This window comes from Tenrec ecaudatus, chromosome 2 (assembly GCF_050624435.1).
Source record: "Tenrec ecaudatus isolate mTenEca1 chromosome 2, mTenEca1.hap1, whole genome shotgun sequence".
NCBI classification, from domain to species: domain Eukaryota; kingdom Metazoa; phylum Chordata; class Mammalia; order Afrosoricida; family Tenrecidae; genus Tenrec; species Tenrec ecaudatus.
The window spans coordinates 9,088,406-9,108,174 of NC_134531.1; the positions used below are offsets into that span (position 1 = coordinate 9,088,406).

Below are 19,769 nucleotides of genomic sequence, written 5' to 3' on the forward strand. Positions count from 1 at the left end.
GTTAATATTCTTGGAAACTCATGGGGGCAGTTCTAGCCTGTCCTATAGGGTTGCTACGAGATGAAACAGACTCAATGGCTGATGTTTTTTTGGGGGATGGCAGGAACAGTTAGTTCAAACACAGGGCAAGGCAGGAGAAAAGGCAGGCAGTTTGCAGTTCCAAGGGGGTTATTCTGACCCAGCCCAGCAGCGGGCCCCACAGGTGATTCATCATTAAATGCCTGCCCACGGAAATGAAACCGAGAAAGCCCATACCTCCTTGCCCTGAGTGGCATGAATGCCAACTGTGAGGTGGCCTTACATACTGGGCACCAGGGGCTCCCAGCCAGCTCTGGTCCTAGGCCTTGTACCCACTCTCCTCTGCAAAGACAGGGCACTTACCCGGGCAATGACGCCAGAAATGAACACAGTTGGCTTCGGCGGGCTGGAAAACAAGAAGGGAAAATACCTTAACACAACGGTTGCAGAAGGGGCGGGCAGCCTAGGGGTCTGGGTGAGGTTGGCAACAGTGGCCGTTCTGGCTTCTTCGAGGGGGAGGGGGGCATGGTGGGAACGGGTGATGGAGTCACCTGGCCAGGGGCTGGTGTCCTGTGAAGCCCTGCACTCCCGCAGTCAGCTCAGACAAGTGGGGCACAGGTTTGATGAAACTCAGTTCCTTTTTGGCACAGGATCATTTTTGTTTAATCCTCAATTAAACAAGGGGCAGGCTGTGTCCAGTGTTTGATCGCCACAGAGGCTTCCCTGGGGAGTAGGGGGATGCCCCTGCCCAGCCTCGCCCCTCCCACCCCAGGGCCATCCAAATGCCACTAGCTCCATGGGAAGCTCGGAATCCCTGGTCACCCTGCAGACCCTCCTGAGCTCACGTCACCAGTCACCAAGAGCTTAGACCACCTGCAGGTGGATCCTCAGAAATGCCGGGCTGTGGATCCAAGACACGCTGGCTTCCTTGTGAAATGTCCCATTTTCCTGTCTTGGTGTTTTGTAGCCTGCTGCCTGAGCAGGGTGAGCTGGGGGCATGCCCCCATGTGGGCCAGCACTTGTGTCACTGGGAGGCTGGAGCCGGTTCACAATAAGGAGACACAGTCAGGGGCAGCGCCCGACGGGGTGCCAGGGAACACAGTGACCAGAGAGCAGGCCAGGGACAGCAAACTTCCCCAGCCTGGGCATCTCCAGAGGCAAAAAAGGAGGGGGAGGATAGCACTTATGTGGAAGGGCAGGGCTGAAGGAGGCCCCCTAGTGCTGTGAGGGGCAGATGGGGTGGAGGTGGTCTCGTGGTCTGGCTAGCAGGCAGTCTTCACACCTCCTACCTTCAGCCTCATCCCCCCTGCCTCCCGAGCAGAGTCCCCCCAGAGCCTCAGCTTTGCTTGGCTGTAGGCAAAGCTCCCACTACCCAGGACTTTCCTGGATATATGCTTGCATCCAGCGGAGGGGAGAAAAAGCCCCAAATCCCCACGGGATGCTGGGAACTTAACAAGGCCAAGCCACACCGACTCACTGAGATGCTCTGACTAGCCCTTAGCTGCATTGGTGGTTTTGTACATGGTAAGTCAGGGGTGGAGGAAGGATTTATTGCCTGGTCAGACAATTCACAGATAGGATTGAGAGCCCGGTGGAGCAGTGGGCTACTGGAAGATCAGCAGTTGGAAACCACCAGCTGACTTAGGGACAAAGATGAGGCTTCGTGCCCCTCAAGAGTTAGTCTCGTAAAATTCACAGGGATGGTACTACCCTGCCATCTAGGGTAACTACGGACTTGGGGGCAGTAAGTGCCAGTGAGTCTGGACAGGGCAGCATCCCTCCTCTCAGATGCCACCATGTGTTGGCATGGAGAAGGAACAAAGTCCCGAGAGCAAGGAGGAACGACCCTGCCATCTGCACATGTCCGGGGGCGGGGTTCTGGATGTTCTCAAACTCGCTGGGCTGCTCAGGCCGTCCTAGCTGGCCCAGCGGGAGCTGCTGGGGACACCACAGAAGCCCCTTTGGCTCTGGCCAGCTCCAGGCTGAGCCTCTAGTGGCTTCCAAGAGTGCGTCCCATCTCACCAAAGTGGGCTTTAAAAGCCCAGCAAGTTTGGCCGGCGACACCAGAGCCAGTGTCTTTTTGGCTGGGAGCAATGTCTATCTGGTGTTGGCCAATCAGTGGGGTCTTAGGGCCTAGAGTCCCCTAAAAGGGTGTCTTCTTCTCTGAGCGTCTACTCTAGGTAGACCTGGCAGCAGTCTTGTCACACTGTCCAGCAGCAACACTGCTTCTCCGAGGCTCGTCGTGGGCAGTGCTTCTGCAGCCGTGCAGGTGTTGCCGAGGGAGGCCGCGCAGCACCGGGCACCCTATTTGCCGAGCAAAGATGTTTCTGAAGCACCTGGCATGGGCGGGTGCTCAGAGAACAAACCTCGCAGACAGAAGCTGGCAGAGAGCCTGCCTGCAGAAGCAGTGCAGCTCAGCACAGGCATTTTAAATTCCATCAGGACTCCGGGCTGGGTCTAACCTACATTTCCCAGATTCTCCGAGCTGGGCCAGCGACTTTGAGGATTTATCTAATCTGATGGAAACGGTTCTAACAGATGTTGTTTTCAACGCTTGTATGATTGGATCAACCCCCCACTTCGGTGTGAGCAAACTGCACGCAAGGCAGAAGGGGCCGGATGGCGGCCCCAACCCATCTGCCAAGCATCCCACCGAGCCGGCCTGCATGTGACTGCGACATAAGCTGCGGTGCCACTGGCACGTCAGACGCCAGCCCAGCGCCCAGTCTGTGGCAGACCAGGAAGAAAGGCCTGGTGACCAACTTGTGAAAAGCCTATGCATAGCAACAGCTAGAAAAGGGCACCTTCAATGGGATGGGGGGCAGCATGGCCTCAAGTCCACCAACAGCCAGGGAGGTGGTGCAGGCCTGGACAGTGTGTCCTTCTAGCACAGGTCACCATGACTTGGATGCAGCTTAACGTTAACACTCCCTCCCCACCCAAGTCCTGGACCACTTCCTGACCATCAGCTATGTTCCCCCCACCCCCCACCCGTGTGGGCCTCTCTTCTCCCATCTTTAATCCAGGACTGGAAGCTTCTGGACCACCCTCAAAAAGACATCAGTCTACTGCCTATACTGACCACTCTGCCTGTTCCTCCCCAAACCCCTGGCAGCAACAGAGTGGGCCTAGTCGGGCACAGGGAGCCCTGGAGGCCATGTGGGAGCGTGTTGGGCTGCTAACAGTGCGGCAAACAGTTCACCTCTGCAGGAGAAAGGGAAGGCTTTCTACTCCCATGAAGAGCTCCAGTATGGGAAACTCACAGGGTGGGGCTACCCTGTCCTGTAGGGTGGCTGTGAGTCAGCGTCAACTCGATGGCAGTGGGTTTGAGTTGGTTTGGCTTGGGTGGTGTACTGGGTAAGTGGCTGGCTGGTAACTGCCATGTCTGAGGTTCATATCCACCCAGCCACTCCTCAGGAGCAACGCCAGGCTTTCTATTCCTGTAAAGAGTTACAGTCTTAGGGAGGGAGGAGTGGGGAGGGAGGGGGAAAAAAAGGACCTGATGCCAAGGGCTTAAGTGGAGAGCAAATGCTTTGAAAATGATGAAGTAAATGAATGTACAAGGGTGCTTTACACAATTGATGTATGTATGGATTGTGATAAGAGTTGTATGAACCCCTAATAAAATGTTAAAAAAAGAGTTACAGTCTTAGAAACACAAGTGGGAAGTTCTACCCAGTCCTCCAACAGGGTCGCTGTGAATTTGAATCAACTCAACCACACAGCAGCAGCAGCAGCAGCAGCAGCATCAAGTGCTACCACACAGGACATTTAGGGATGGGTGTGCGTGCACATGCACACAGACATGCCCACAAACTACAAACACGCCCGACCCTATACAGCGAAGCACAGTAGCAGCCCGGGCATTCGGGGTAGGCAGCAAGTCACAGCTCCCTTCTCGTGCCAGCACCCTGGACTTGATTCCAGGAGCCCCACTTCAGGTGCAGTCTACTAAATCTCTTCTGACACTGCCCTGGCAGCCAGAGGGAGGTGTTTACAGAGGGGACCGGTCACTGCACTGGCTCTTCTCTGAGGCCGGGGAATAACCTCAGACAAAAACAGCTCTCTGACTGGCCACTCGGGATGCCAGACACGGAGGTGGGCAGCCCTGAACCCTTCATGCGGTGGCCCTGTTTCTTGGACAGGGAAATGGCCCACAGAGACACATCTACACGTTCAAAGGTGACACAGAAAGCAAGTGGCTGGGGTTGGGTTTGGACCTGGCTGTGCAGCCAGGGGGCTTGGCTCCTGGCCCACCCTGACTTCAGAGATGAGTATGTGGCCAGGCAGCCTCTATTTCTGGGTTCCGTCTCCGGCTTCACAGGCAGAGTTTTAAATAAGCAATCTACATGCACATGGGGTTCCCTTCCCCAGCCAGACGGCACTGTAGATTCAAACCCACCCACCCTGCTCCTTCTGACTTGATACTGGGTTTTGGGGCAAAGTACCATTTGTGTCTGCAGCAAAGTGTGTGAGCGCACACTGTGGCCGCCCTTGATGGGCCTACGCAGGCCCTTCCGCCATGGTCAGGGGATGAGCCGGCAGTCTGCGAGGCTGGACCCCACATTGTGAGGGAGGTGGGCAGAGCAGAGCCTGGAGGGGCCTGGGTTCCTGGGCATGGAGGTCAAGGCTGTCTATCGGTGACTGTCCCGCCAGCCAGACATCTCATCCCTGCCCCCCAGCCTTCGAAGCAAAGCCCAAGGAAGGCTTCAGAGTGCCCCTGGGTTACACTGCGGTCCAGCAGAGGCTTGGAGGGAAATGTCAGTGGACAGCAGAGAATGGTTCTGACACCCGGGGTTTGCTCAGACCCCGGCTCTGCTGACGACCTCTCTGAGGGGATGACCAGGAGCCTGGTGGCCAATGTAGTGCGTTATACGTGGGCTGCTAACTGCAAGGCTTTCTCTGCGGGAGGAAGATGAGGCTTTCCCATAAAGAGTTACAGTCTTGGAGTCACACAGGGGCAGTTCTATCCTGTCCTGTCACCCCGAGTCGGAGAGACTCTATGGCAGCGAGTGACAGGTGAGTCAAGTCACTGAGGAGGCTGCAAGCATCCCGTGGGTAGCAGGCATGAGAACGATCACTGCCCCAGCTCAGCTACGGATGGGCCCGGCTGCAGACCCTCAGGGTGTCGCCTGGTCTCCTCTTCAGAGAGTGGCTGCGTGCTGCTGGGCAACAACCCCCAGCACAGGGGAGGAGGCACCGCCTGTGTGGGCCCCACCACCCCCCAACCTGGTGCTGCTCAGGTGGTGCCCTCGCAGGTTTTCTCTGGCTAAGTGATGACGCACGGTCCGAGTCGAGAAGCTCTGCTGGAGCCTGGGGGGTGGCATGGCCACGTGCACGCACACACACACATGCTCACGCACACACACGCACATAGACAAGTGGGGGTGGTGACGCCTGAGGCACACTGGCTGGGAACCAAACAGAGGACCGCTTCGTCATTGTTGCTGCTGGGGGCCCCACACCAGTTCCGTCATGTAGCGACCCCGTGGACAACAGAGCCACACGGTGCCCGGGCCTGCGCCAGCTCCACTGCTCTGACGCTCGAGCCTAGGACCGCAGCCACTGCATCCGTCAGTCCATCCGTCCACGTGGAGGGTCTTTCTTTACGAGGATCCCACCACAGAATCTCCACTGTCTCACAACCTGGTCAGCAAAGTGTGAAGGCCAGAAGGCCAACCATGCAAGCAAAACGGTCACCCATTCTTAGGGGCACTGGCTGCTGGTAGGCCGGCCAGTGGTCCAGACCTGGGGAGGAGGTGGCGGCAGTCTGCTCCCTGTGAGTCAGCAGTGCTTTGATGGCGATGATTCTGGATGCACTGAAGAGATGTCCTACCACCAGGGGACTGGTCCGAAGAAAAGTCCTGAGGCCGCTCACCAATTCTGCTGAGCCCTGCAGCCCACGGAGGACGGATGGACTGATGCCAAGACAGGGAGGAGCTACTGCAGGGGCAGGGTGCCCAGGCCAGCTTCCCTGAGCTCTGGGGGAGCCTGGCTCCCAGGAGAGGGTCCGGGGCCTTGGGCCCTTTCTTCCGCAGCTGCCAACAGCCACTTTGAAAACAGTCCATGGGAGAGCAGCAGGGGGCCCTCAGGCTGCACACCTCCCTTCCTGGTGAGATCAGGGGTGTGAGCTCAGTATTTCCCTGGAAGTCTCCAGAGAAGCAGTGCGCGGCAGGGCCAGGCCCAGAGACACCCAGGCCCAGCAAGCTACGAGTGTTCAGGGTGAGGGCCCAACACTGCCCTCCACCGAGCCTGTGCTGTCACTGACCATCTGCCCACATCCAGTGTTAAAATGTGTGCTAAGGCACCATAAGATCTATAAAAACCAAACGCACTCCACTGCTGAGTTGAGTCTGACTCATAGCCAACCCGCTGCTGCAGTGCCCTCTCTGGCCACTGGAGGGACTGTGTGCTTTATTTCAGGCAGTTTCCTCTGATCTGGGCTCTTCAGGATGCTGGAGCCCACCTTTTGGGAAGTGTCTGCTGTCTGAGGTCAGGCTGTGGGGAACCCACTGCTTTGCACCCACCTGCTGGAGATCCTCAGGCTGCCCTTACAGAAACCAGCTCCAGGATGTGGAGAACCTCGTTCACTTCTGCGGGATCTGGGTCCTACCCGGGCCTGTTGCATTGCCGCCGATCCCAAGAGCCATCAGCAGACTGCAGACCCTAGATTCTTCCCAGGGTAGAAGCTCATTCATTTCCCTGGAGTGGCTGGTGGGCTTGAACAGCTGACCTTGAGGTTGGCAGTCCCTCCCCACAGCCAGAGGGTCTTGCCTTTGGCTCACTGACAGTGGCTGTGACAGCGAGCCTGGCTGGATGTATCTGACTCTGGTTCAGGAGTGGAGAATGCTTCCAGGTCTCTAGGAACCCACAGTCCTGGGGGCTGCAGACAGCTAAGCATTCAAAAGGCTGCATGTTTAAGTCTACCCAGCGGTGAGTGGGAAGTCAGACCTAGCAATCTATCTCTGAAAAGCCAGCCAGTCCGACAGCCCTCTCAGGAGACAGACGGGCCTGTCTAACCCACAGGGGCAGTGCTAGCCTGTCCTCCAGGGTTGCTATGCGGGGCCAGGACTTACTCCATGGCAGTGAACCAGCTTTTTCTGTCAGACAACCCCCTGGAGCCCCGAAGGAGGGGCTAGAACGCAAACGAAAGCCAGTCTGCCAACATTCCTGCCTGCACTTCTCATGGCCGCCAAGAGGTGGCAACTTCACTGCCCAGCACCAGGTGGGCCGGGCTTGGCTGAGCACACAGGGCCACTGAGCTTAGCTGGGCTGATGGCCGGTCCCAGGCAGAAGCATGTAGGAGCCTGAGTTGGCCAGTGGTTGCCAGAGGGAGGAGAGGTAAGGGAGAGGACTCCTGTTTGGGGGACACTGAACAAGGACAGCGAGGGTGGGTGTCCAGCATGGGAAGTACAATCAACGTCGGCGGGCTATCCGCGTGGCCGGTGTGTCTTTTGTGACAAGTATTTTCTCATCAACTGCTACATTGAGGTAAGCTGGAGAGCGGCCGGCTGGCCCGTGGTTACAGGGGCCATGGGAGTCTCCGGGCATGGGGCAAGGGCAGGCAGGTGGACAGAATGGCAGCCTTTTCCATGTTAAAACAGCATCTGGTCATCCTCAAAGGAGGGGTCAAGAGAAAAAGTGACCACAAACAAACGCCAAACAACAAAACAGATGGAAAGGAAGGAAACGCAGGAGGCTGAGAGGGACCCAGGATTAATTCTTCTAAAGCAATAAAACGGGCGGGGAGTGGGCACTGGGGGCTGCTCAGCCTCCAAGTGACCTGCCACCAGTGCCAAGCAATTCTTCCCAACAGTGCAAATAAACTGTCATCAATGCGACACGTCTTCGCAAGGCACAGAAACGGAGTGCAGTTCTAAGGGGGCCCATGAGTCTGCCTGGGCCGGGCCCGCTGCGGGCAGTGGCTTGCCTCACCCCTGGCAGGCAGGCCAGCCTCTGGAGACACGGCTGACCTTTCCAAGTGAGGTTGCCAGCGTGGTGGCTGATGATGGCAACAGCCTTGCTCTCACCTCCGGAGCACGGGTCCAGGACAGGGAGAGAGGCGAGTAGAGGCGGCACAGAGGAGCCAGGTGAGAGGGGCCTCCCCAAGTCTGCAGCTGGGGTGGAGTACAGGACAAAGCATGGGGCAGCAGCACCCAACTCGTAATCACTCTCTTCACATGCCTCCTTGTCATCTGTCCCAAACAATCGGAAGCACCCCCCACTGCAGCTCACAGCTGGAGCCCTGCTGGTGCAGTGATTACATGTTGTGCAGCTGCGTGTAAGGTCAGTGGTTTGAAGCCACTTGCCGCTGCAACAGGAGACGCTGCAGTGGCCTGCCTCATTGTCAGAAACTCACAGGGGCAGTTCCAGCCCGTCCTAGAGGGTTCCTGTGAGTGCCGAGAGACCCGATGGCAGTGGGTTTGGTCTGGGGGCTTTGAGGAACCCTAGTGGTACAGTGGTTAAGTGCTCAGCGGGCTCCCTGAAAGGTCAGTGGTTTGAATCCACCATCCACTCTGCAGGAGACAGAAGTGGGCGTGGATACAGCTCCCAGGCTGAAAACCCCCAGGGGCAGCTCCACACCACTTACAGGGTCCCCCTATGAGACAGAGTGCGGCCATGGCTTTAATTTTCACAGGCTAAGGGGAGTTGGGGGTAACAGACTGAGCTGTGTCTCCACTAAAGCTGTGTTGAAGTCCTCCCCCTGTCCCTGTCCCCGTGATGAGACCTTGTTGGGGGGCAGGGTCTCTCTCTGCAGATGTTGTCAGCTGTCGGATTGGAGTTGTGGGCCCCTCCCGGTGCCTTCTGAGAAGAGACCGGATGTGGAAAGAGGGCTCGACAGGAACAGCTGCCGTGGCAGGAAGGGTCAGGCCACCAGATGCCAGGGGAGAGAGAGGCAGGGGCTGGCCTCCGGACCCTGAGGTCATGTGCCTGTCACATGACCTCTGGTGTGCTCCTGTTACGCAGGACAGAGGAAATCAAAGTCCCTGAGAAACCTGGATTCCCAAGGGGCGTGTCACACACAGGAGACGGGGAAAACTCCCCTAGACGTGGTGGGAACATGGTCTTTCCCGTCAGCCATGCCCAAAGCTGATGCCAATGCTGTGCCCATTCACCTTGCACTCAGGGCAGCAGCTGCCCCCGATTGTGGCCTCCTCCCACAGAGACCCCTGGGGACAATGTGCCTTCCCACAGAGACACCTGGAGAGAATGTGCCCTCACCAAATAAAAACCACGTGGTGGAGCCCTGGTGGCATAGTGGTTATGTGTTGGGATGTGATCCCCGAGGTCAGCAGTTCAGAACCACCAGCTGCTCTGCAGGAGAAAGGCTTTCTGCTCTAGTCAACAGCCTGGGAAACCTCCAGGGCCAGTTCTCCTCTGTCCTGTAGGGTTGTCGTGAGTCAGAAGTGGCTCTGTGGCAGTGAGCTTGGTTCTCTGGCTGGAGAGAGACTGTCATCTCACCGTAATCTAAGGGGTTTCCAGTGTGCAGTGCCGAGAGTCCACCCACACTTCCGTACCTGGCGCTGAAGGTTTCTAGAGATTTCTGAATTCTTCCTGCCTGAAAGCAAGATCAAGGTGGCTTTTAGAAGGGCAGAGGTGAGCCCTTCTGCTGGTCTGTCAGATGGCCAACAGGCCTGTTCCTAACTCAGTGCCCTCCCCTCTGCCCTCTCTCCAGTCCTGTCCCAAACTTGACCCGCTGGTCATCGAACCCCCAGAGGGTTCCCCTTTGACCCTCCCTCCCATCACCTCCCTTGTCCCTCATGGCTGACTGGGACTTCAGTCAATGCCTGGTGCTGAACTCTGCTCCGTCCCCACCCCACTCAGAAAGGTCATGCAAAACGCAAAACCTCCCTGGCAGTGGGAGTCGATTCCCCCTCAGAACCACCTCACAGGGCAGGGTGCAACGGCCCCCGGGGGTTTCCAAGACTGTAACTATTTATGGGAATGGAAAGCCCTTCTTTCTCCCGTGAGCAGCTGGTGGTTTCGAACTCCCCACCTCGTGGTTAGGAGCCCAGTAAGTAATAGCTACGCCTCCAGAGCTGGTGCCAAACTCGCTGCCGTGGCGACCATTCTGACTCATAGGACCAGGCCGGGGTGCCTGCCATTCCGCTGACTAAAGGCGACACCAGGCCAAGGGCAAGGCGCTTCTTCTGTACCCAGGTCACTGCTGAGAAAGACGAGGATGTGCACCACAGCAGCTCAGGGGACCAGCTGGTGACCACGGAAGCCTGTGGCTCTCGGAACACGACGGCGGGTCCTAGGGAACCAGAACTTCAGGGGACAGAGCTGGAGAGCCTGCTCTCAAGTTCCAGCCGCTCTGTTTTTCTGAACATGCAGCCTCTCAGCACGACTCAGCAGCTTAAGAATGTCTTTCTAAACCTCTGGAAAATTACAAGATTATGGGGAGTCAGAGGAACACAACGATTTGGAGAAAGATAATGAGCTGTACGAGCCGCTGGCTCGGTTATATAAGCACGGCATCCGCGGCCGCTCCGCTTGTTTGTGTTCTCTGGAATCGGACCTGAATCGGGTTCACGGAGGAAGAAGCATCATGTTGCCCTGCCTGGTGGGGCGAGCACGGCCAGAGGAAGGCAGGAAGGCCCCGGGAATTACGTGAACTTGGAGGGTGACGCTAGAGCCAGCAGACAGTTCCACAGGGATACTGACGTGCTGCCAATCAGCATGCCCTTCCAGATGTGAAGGACAGCGGCCCCAGACCCCAGTGGCATGGGGGCTATGTGATCATCGTACCCCCATGGGCAGCCGAAGCTCAGTGGAAGAACTTGCACCTACTTGGGAGATTCCCATCTGCATAGGCTTTGGCAGAGCTTCCGGGCAGAGACTAGGAAGAAAGGCCAGGTGGTCCACTCCCCAGATCAGCAAAGGCCACCCTGTGGGTCACCGCAATCTGATCCAGAACAGAGTGTGGGAGGCACTGTGTGTGTGGGGCGGGTGACTCAATGAGCGTGGAGGGTGGCAGGCAGGGACACGCACACTCTGGAAAGGCCAGGAGTGAAGCCATTGCAGGGGCAGCTTGTCTGATCAGACACCTGGACTGGCCACCGGTGCAGGTCCCCAAAGCAGGGCCTGGCCTCCAAGGTCAAACAGACTTTGCCCTGAGCCCTAGGATGCTGGCCCTCGGATCGCCAGGCTCACTGGCCTCTGAGAGGGGCACCAACAACAGGCTGGGGCCAGCAGTGACGGCGGAGATCCAAGGAGCACACCTGGCTGACACTTGCAGGGCACCACAGGCAGCAGCTGTCACCTTCTGAGGGGAGGCCGAGGCCGCTGGGCCCCACCACAGCCACCGAAAGGCTGGCTCTGCAGACCATTGGCTGTGTGACGTTGGGAAAGTCACACACCTTTCTGTGTCGCTGAAGTCTGGGGAGAACCCTGAGATGGGTGAGGATTCCATCAACCACTGTAAAACCGGAGTGTCGCCAAGCCGCACCGGTCAACACGGGCAGGCCCGATGCTGAGCATGAGTGAGGACCATATGGTGGATGCAGCCGTGGCCAAGCAGAGGGCCAGTGAGGAGACGGACGGATAGACGGATGGGCAGAGGCTGCAACCATGGACTCAAATCTAACACCCATCGTGAGGCAGGCTCGGGCGGGACTGTCCTACGCAGTGGCTGTGAGTCGGACTGACAACATGACGATGTGAAAATGAACACCGAGATTGTTCCTGGCTCCTGCCCCGAAGGCAGCGCTGGAGCCCACCCAGGGTGCTGCAGAAGAAAGGCCTGAAGGCCAGCTCCCACCAAGCCAAGTGCCACAGCCACGGAGCCGACTCACACTCAGGGCAGGTGACGCCGTGTGGGGTTTCCCAGGCTGGGGCTTGACCTCGCTCTCCCACCAAGCAGCTGATGGGCTTAACAGGCTGAGCTTGGGGTCAGCAGCCGAATGCCTGCCCCTCAGCATCCCCGGGTTCCTCCCACAAGGGTCCTAGTCAAGAAATTCCCTTGGGGCAGCTCCATTGGCCCACACCAGGGGCGGTCCTGTGTCCAGGAGTGCCTGCTGGCTGCATGTGTGCTGTTGTCCTGGCCCTGCTGAGCCCCGGGAGGGCTGATGCAGGTTCCCCGAGGGCTCACCCTGGCAGCACCCAGCAGGAGCTCCCGCTGTGAGGGCCGGCCAGCTGTCCACCCACCGCAGCAGAGAGTGGAGGTCCGGGGCCCGCAACACACACCCACGGGGACCTGGGGCCACAACCTGGCTGGGTGCATCAGCCTGCCCTGCCCTCCCTGCTCCCAGTCACTAGTTCTAAAGGACAAAGACAGACAGACAGACTAGGCCCTGGGAGACCAAGGCCTGGCACACACTGGGCCACTTCTACTCTACCCTGCTGGGTGGCTGGGACGGGGCAGGGCTTGCCTGTGCATCTGTGTAGTTTACATTGGGAACATATTTCTGAGGTGAACGAGACACTAAAGTCGGGGGTGCCAGGTGCCGTGAGAGCTTGTTTAAATTGATCCTCTTTCAGAGGTGCGGCCTCTCTTTCAGGCTGGGGGGACTGACACGGCCATCATTAACTTCTTCCCCGCCCCTGCCATCCTTTGGGGACACTGGACATGGAGCTTCCCCTGGAAGTACCCCTGGAAGCTCCAGCTTCCCCTGAAGGATATATGGCCCTCAGGCCCCTGGGCCCACCATGCTGAGCTGAAGAAGTCTCTGGAAGCCAAGAGCTTCCCAAGCAGGTCTCTAGAGGCAACACTGACTTCTGACCACAGTGCTTTGTCATAAATCCGGGTTTGATGGGCATGAAAAGAATGTAGGTTCTTAAGCTTTACCCCATGAGGGCAGGAGGGTGTGGACAGATGACAGTGGGCGGCCCACATGGCAGAAGTGGGTACAATGGGTATTCGAGGGCTGACAGTTTGGGAGACTCAAACCTCCAGCCACCTGGTCAGCAGCCAAACCAGGAAACCATCCTGCCGGCTGGGCCTCAGTGCTGGCAGCGCTGGCCCACAGTTCGGCCTGGTGACCAGGGGCCTGTGCTGGCTGCTGACACAGGGGAACTGCCAGGACTTGCTCTGAAAGTTGTGGCGACCCTCCCAAAGCCCCCATTTCTAGATTCTAAAGAGCACAGCCCCGTTTCCATATGTGGGATGTGCAGGAGGTGGCGTTCCAAGAGCAACCTGAAAAGACAGACATCGAGAACAACTCGGGAAGTCTTTCAAACCTGATGCCTTCTATAAGCTGGCTCTCGGGTCTGAACCACCCCACTGCCCATGTCACGATGTCATGTGGTAAATGTGGCAGCCCAGTGGGCGCACCGTAACCTTACACACGTGTTCCTGGGGCGGAGCTCTGGCGGGCCTCTGTGCGGGTCTTGTGTTCTCAGAGCAGTGGAGTCCAGGGGGCGGCGGGGGTGTGTGTGTGTCTCTGTGAGGGGGCTGTGTCTGTGAGGGGCTGCACGCTCAGGGTCACAGGGTTCATTGGTGGATGGGCAGGGCACTCCACCCCTCATCACACTGGACGTTAAAGCTGTCCCTCGGCAGGGGCTGCTCCAGGCCCCGGGTTGGGGGAAGGCCTGTGTGCCTCGTTGAGTGGGCACGTCTGACACGAGGCAGTGTTCTGCCTGGTGCCCACCTGTCCGCAGGAGTCCCAGAGACCCAAGGGCACTTTTCAGAGGTGTCAATACAGAGCCAGTCCGTACCTAAGCTGACAGCCACTGGTACCTACTGTTACACAGCTGACACATGTGACCCTGGGGACATGGAGCAGGTGACAGGGGCCATTTGCTAACCTGTCTGCAGCTGCCCTGCATGGTGAAGAATGACCGAGACAGGTCTGGCCAGGGGCTGGTGGGATGATGGCGGGTGAGCAGTGTAGGGGAGGGGGACTGCAGGGTAGAGGGGGTGCAGGGTGGAGGAGGAGAACAGCAGGCATGGTGGGGAGAGGTGAAGGCACTGTGGGATGATGGGTGTGGGGAGCATTGTGGGATAGTAAGGAAGAATGAGGTGGAGTGTAAGATGGTGGAGATGGCAGGATTGTGGGGCGATCGGGTTCAGGCAGGGTGAGGGGCCTGCTCCAGGACCCTTTCTTCTCACCTGGGCACCATCCCCTCCTCAGTAAGTGAGCTAGGGGCCAGGCATCGGAGCCCAGGCCAGGGCTCGGCCACACTGCCCCGCATCCCACGGTCACCCACCTGGGACTCTCCCACTCCTGATCGTCCTTGTCCTTCTCCCGGCCTTCGGTGTGTGGGTGTTTCTGCACGATGCGCATGCCGCCCGCTCTCACTGCAATGGGAACACAGGGGGGAGGGTGAACACGGTGGGAGCTGGACCAGCTTGGCTGGGTCTGTCTGCCCAGGACCCCGGGCTGTACCACCGACCACGCAAGGGCAGCAGCATGTGAGGGGACAGCTGCTGGTGATGGTGATTCGGTGACCAGGCCAGAGACACAGGCTCGGCAGGTTCCATTAAGGTCTGCAGGGAACCAACAGGGTTGCCCACGAAGGGCACTGGCTGGAGAGTCCATGGCCCTGTCTTCATGGAAGCAATAGCCAGGCCTCTATCCCTGTGTGGAGCTTGAGCTGCCTGCCACTTGGGAAGTGTAACCACTGTGCCCCCAGGGCTCCTTGGAGTGGGTGTGACTAATTCTGCCCCCACTAATCACGATCGCTCAGAGATGCTAAATCCACTTCCATCGAGTTGATTCTGACTCACAGCATCCTTGAGGGCAGGGCAGAACTGCCCCTGTGGGTCTCTAAGGCTGTCACGGTTTATGGGAAGAGAAAGCCTCGTCCTTCTCCAGAAAGCCGCTGGTGCTTCCAAGGTCAGCAGTCTGATGCATAAGGACTACAGCAACTGAGATACAGACACGCACACATCATGCATGCCAACAGATACTACACACACACACACATCATGCACGCCAACAGAGATACTACACACACACACACATCATGCACGCCAACAGAGATACTACACACATCATGCACGCCAACAGATACTACACACACATCATGCACACCAAGAGATACTACACACACACACACACATCATGCACGCCAACAGATACACACATACACACCAACAGATACATACACAGACATATCACACCCACAGAAACACACACACAATAATGCACATACACATCATGCACACCACCAGATACACACACACACAATCCACAGGTTCGTTATACAATTCGCCTGTCTGAAAGGCAGTGTTCATGGTCATGAGCATGCTCCTGTCGCTGTACCACATCACAGGGGTTTTCCACCACCCCACGAGGAAGCCCACACCTACCACTATTCATCGACTTCCTGCATCTGGGCAGGGGCTGCCGCTGCCCGCTCCTGGCAAGCCAGGGTCACAGAGGAGAACCGCTCCATGTGGTCTGCTTCGCTGCCACCTTGAAGGCGGCACGTCACCAGGGCCTTGCTCCCTCGGAGGAGGCCTGGGGCTGCATTACAAGTGGGGCTGCTGACTGCAAGGCCAGCACTTTGAAACCACCTGCCAATTCTCATGAGAAAGAAGAGGCTTTCTAGTCCCGTAGAGTTACAATCCTGGAACCCCACAGGAGCAGCTCCACCCTGCCCTAGGGGTCACTGTAAGTTGGCATGGACTAGATGGCAGTGAGTTTGGTTTTTCTTCTGAAGAGATGCTTGGTGGGTTTGAACCAGCAATCTCTGGGTTTTCTGTCCACTCAGGGCCTTTTCGTGCCTCTGTGCACTTATAAAATCTGTCTTTCATATAAACCCATCACCCACTGGGGACCTCTTGCCCTCAATAGGACTGTCAGGCTCAGTCAAGATGGGTGTAGCCTGATTGGGCCTTCAGCCCTTCTAACTGCAGGGTACTCTGCTGCTTCAGTCCTTCTTAGCGCAGGCTACCCTGCTGCGCGGATACAGGCACTTTATTCACCGTCCACTCATTGGCTAACGGACACGTGGGCTATTTCTATGTGGAGTATTATGAACTATTCCTACGGACATTTTTATAGCACTCACTCACTGCCAGAGAGTTGATTCTGACCCATATTGACCCTATTGGTCAGGGTAGAACTGTCTCTGTGGGTTTCTAAGGCTGTAATACTTCAGGGGAGTAGAAAGCCCCATGTTTCCCCCATGGGAACAGCTGGGGGGGGGCTTTAGAACGTTTGTGGGAAAAGTGTTAAAAGATGATAGAATTGTTCCATGAATTTTTTGAAGCCCCAGTCCAAGTCACTTTGAGGACTCAGGTGCACCTGACCCAAGCCATGGTATTTTCCATTGCCTCCTACACCTGTGGAAGTTGGACACTGAATTCTGCCCGAGGAAGAACGGATGCACCTGAACAATGGCGCTGGAGAAGACTACTGAAAGCAACCCGGGCTGCCAGAAGCACAATCGGATCTGTCTTAGAAGTACAGCCAGAGCGTCCTTCAAGACTTTGTCTCACACACTGTGGACATGGTATCAGGAGGTCAGTTTCTGGAGGACATCATGGTTGGTACAGTGGGGGGGGGGCACTGAAGAAGAGGAAGGCACTTGACAAGATGGATTGGCACAGATGCTGTAACCCTTGTGCAGATGGCACGGGGGCAGGCGGTGTTTGTTCTGTGGTACACGAGGTCCCTATGAATCTAAACAGGCCCAACAGCACGACAAACACGTACATACTTTTGTGTCAGCTCCCAAAATACTGCTATCAAGTCGATTACAACTCACAGTGACCCAATAGGTCAGGGCAGTACTTGCCCCTGTGGGTTTCTGAGAATGTAACTCTTTTTTGTTTTGAAATCATTTTATTCGGGGCTCCTACAACTCTTATCACAATCCATCCATCCATCTGTGTCAAGGACATTTGTACATTTGTTGCCATCATCATTCTCAAAACATTTGCTTTTTACTTGAGCCCTTGGTATCAGTTCCTCATCCCCCCCCCCCCCCGCACCCAACCCATCTTCCCTCCTTCACGAACCCTTGATAATTTATTATTTTGTCATGCCTGCCACTGTCCAATGTTGAGACTGTAACTCTTTACTGGAGTAGAAAACCCTGTCTTTCTCCTGTGGAGCAGCTGGTGGTTTTGAACTTCAGACCTCGAGGTTAGTGGCCCAAAGTGTAACCACTATGCTCCCCAGGGCTCTTGTCTGTGTTTTCGGCTCTCTGTGGTATCTAGGGGTAGGGCTGCTAGGCCATCTGGTCATTCCAGAGGCTTCAGTACACGGGTTCCCACTGGGGCTGCACCCTATTACAACCCCACCAGCAATGGAGGAGGGTTTTACCTCCTTCCTGTGCTCAGCTGTCTTAGTGGGTGGGAGGGGCAGCTCCCTGTGGCTTAATCTGATACACTGTTGATACTGTGTTACAAGGAAGACCCACCCCAGCATCTGCATTCTGGAATCTCAAGGAGGGATGCAGTGCTGGTCTAAACAAAGGCCCATGCGCTCCACCTTTTGAGTGCTCAGGGCGTGGATTGGGCATGAGGCTGCTAAACCAAAGGCCGGCAGTTCAAACCCATCAGCTGCTGTTGTCAATTGGATCCCATACAAAATGAAAACTAAATGCACTTCTATTGAGTTGATGCCAACTCCCAGTGACCCTGTAGGACCCTGAAGCACTCCTGCCCCTGTGGGTTTGAGATTCGCTCTTTTACAGGATTAGAAAGCCTCATCTTTCTCTCTCGGAATGGCTCCTGATAGATCAGAGGTTCCCACACTTATTTGGCCAACTGCCCCCGTTTCAGACAACAAGTTCCGCAGAGCCCGCTTTCAGAGCAGCCTGTATGGTGTACAGCCGCCACCCAGGACAACGCGGGCTGCTGCTGCCAGGTGCCATCAGGGGGTCCGGATCCACGCCAACCCAATCGATGCGCCACACAAGGAAATGGTCCTCCACTTCCCTCGGTCCATCGGTCGTCTCCTCGAAGGCCTTCTGGTTTCCTGGCCCCTCCACTTTCCCCAGCACCACCTCCTTCTCCAGAGACTGCTCTCTCCTGACAACAGGCAAAACCATGTCAGATGACGTCCCGCCATTCTCGCCTCTAAGGAGGTTGTACACAGACGAATTATGGCGGCCTGGATGGTACCTAGCTTTTGGTTTTTATTTCAACAATTTCATTCATTTTTTAATTTCTAAACACCCAAACCTACTGCCATGGTGTCAATTTTGACTCATCGTGATGCTCTACGAGTTTCTGAGGCTGTAAGTCTTTTCAGGAGCAGACAGCCTCCACTTGCCTGAGGAGCGGCTGGTGAGTTTGGACCAACAACCTGTTAGCAGCCCACTGCTTACCTGGTGCTGCCACCAGGGCTCCTATTGTCTGCTCCTTGTCGCTCCTCCCCAAGCCCCGCCTCAAATTCATCTGGTCCTTTTCTGGTAGACTCTCTTCCTGTATGTTTCCGAGTCTCTGCTCTCCTTAGCTGCTTCCATGCATGTCTCACACGTGCATCTGCTTGCTAGGGACCTGGTGGGACAGTGTGGAGGGGCCAGGCTGGTGGTGGGTGGCTCGTAAAGACCACAGCGTGAACGCCCTGTGGGCAGTCCCTCTGCCACATGGGGTGGCTGTGATGACACCAAGCAATGTCTGCTTACTGCTCTTGCTCCCCGTTTGGATCCCCTGCTCCCTTTTTCCTTGGCCTGTGGGATTTCCCTTCTTTGGGGTCAGAAAACATCCAAGAGACTGAGCCCAGGGCTTCAGGGTTGTTTTGAGTCAGTAGTTCCAGGCCACGTGGTCCGGTCCACCACACCTTTGGCTATGGAGGCCCAAAGTAAAAGCCTGCAGCTGCTCTGTTAGGGGAGGATGTAGGGGACCAGGCTGGCTATGTCCTGATGCTGGATGACTGAGGGCAGTATCCTGTCTCCAGCAGGGCCTCATCTGGGGACCCCAGGGCTAAAGGAGGAGACAGTGGCACTGGGAGAGAGGCTGGGAATACTTGTGCCAGATCCGGAGTCTGGGTGTCCAGAATCTTTGAGATGCCAGACTTCTCAGAATAGAAGTTTCCGGACCAAGCTGTAAATACACACTCCCAGCCCACAGAAGAGCAGGCCTGCATTCACATATCCTCCAGGAACCCCGAGCTCAGGCTGAAGCCGCCTATCCTGGCAACCTACTGCTGGGCTGGCCCTCTTTCCTCCACCCTCTCCTGGAACATCTGGCCTGAGCACTCAGCTTTAGGCTGGAGCCCCCGCCTGGGGCAGGTTTGGGGCAAGAGTTCCACCTGTGTTTCTGATCCCTCGGGGTTGCTCTCACTGGGAGGCTGGATTGACAAAGTCACACGAGATCCAGCACTTTCAGGCTTGTTGGTTTTGTTTTGTTTCTGAAAGAGATCTCCCAGAGCTGTGGGAAATGGAGATGGAAAATGATAAACGCACCAGTAGTAAGGCGAGGATGTTTCCCACCAGATAAGAGTTTGGAATGTTGTCCGCAGAGAGGAGCCTGGAAGACCCGCCCTGCTGAGTCATTAAAATGGCCTTTGGTTGCCTGTCAATCAACTCCACCTGGTGGCAATCCCCCGAGTGGCCGCCTCATGTGGGACACAGTGGAAACGTGCAGCCCAAGGTCACAGAGGAGGCAGGCTTTCCAGGAAAAGGTCACCAGGCAGGCATTGGAGCGTCTCTGGGTGGACTCAAACCGCCACTCTCAGTGAGCAGCCAGGTACATCTGCCGTTTCTCCCACCCAGGGGCTCCTCCATCTCTCCCAGCCCAATCAGAGGAGGGTGAAGTGCCTGCTCAGAAACGACTGAGCCTGAGCTCAATTCCCGAGCTGAAGGGTGAAGGGCACCACCATCTCTCCGTTCCCCCATCTTGAGATGAC

General features: G+C 56.7%; 1 protein-coding gene across 1 annotated transcript in view; it reads right to left on the reverse strand.

Moving 5' to 3' along the window:
• The window catches only part of DAP (death associated protein), a 29,189-nt gene that overhangs the window by 2,323 nt on the left and 7,097 nt on the right, over nucleotides 1-19,769 (reverse strand). Inside the window, exons 2-3 of the mRNA XM_075540864.1 lie at nucleotides 14,170-14,260; nucleotides 382-424 (exon numbers count right to left, since the gene is read on the reverse strand). Coding sequence (XP_075396979.1) covers nucleotides 382-424; nucleotides 14,170-14,260 — 134 coding nt within the window. The remainder of the gene's footprint in view (nucleotides 1-381; nucleotides 425-14,169; nucleotides 14,261-19,769) is intronic.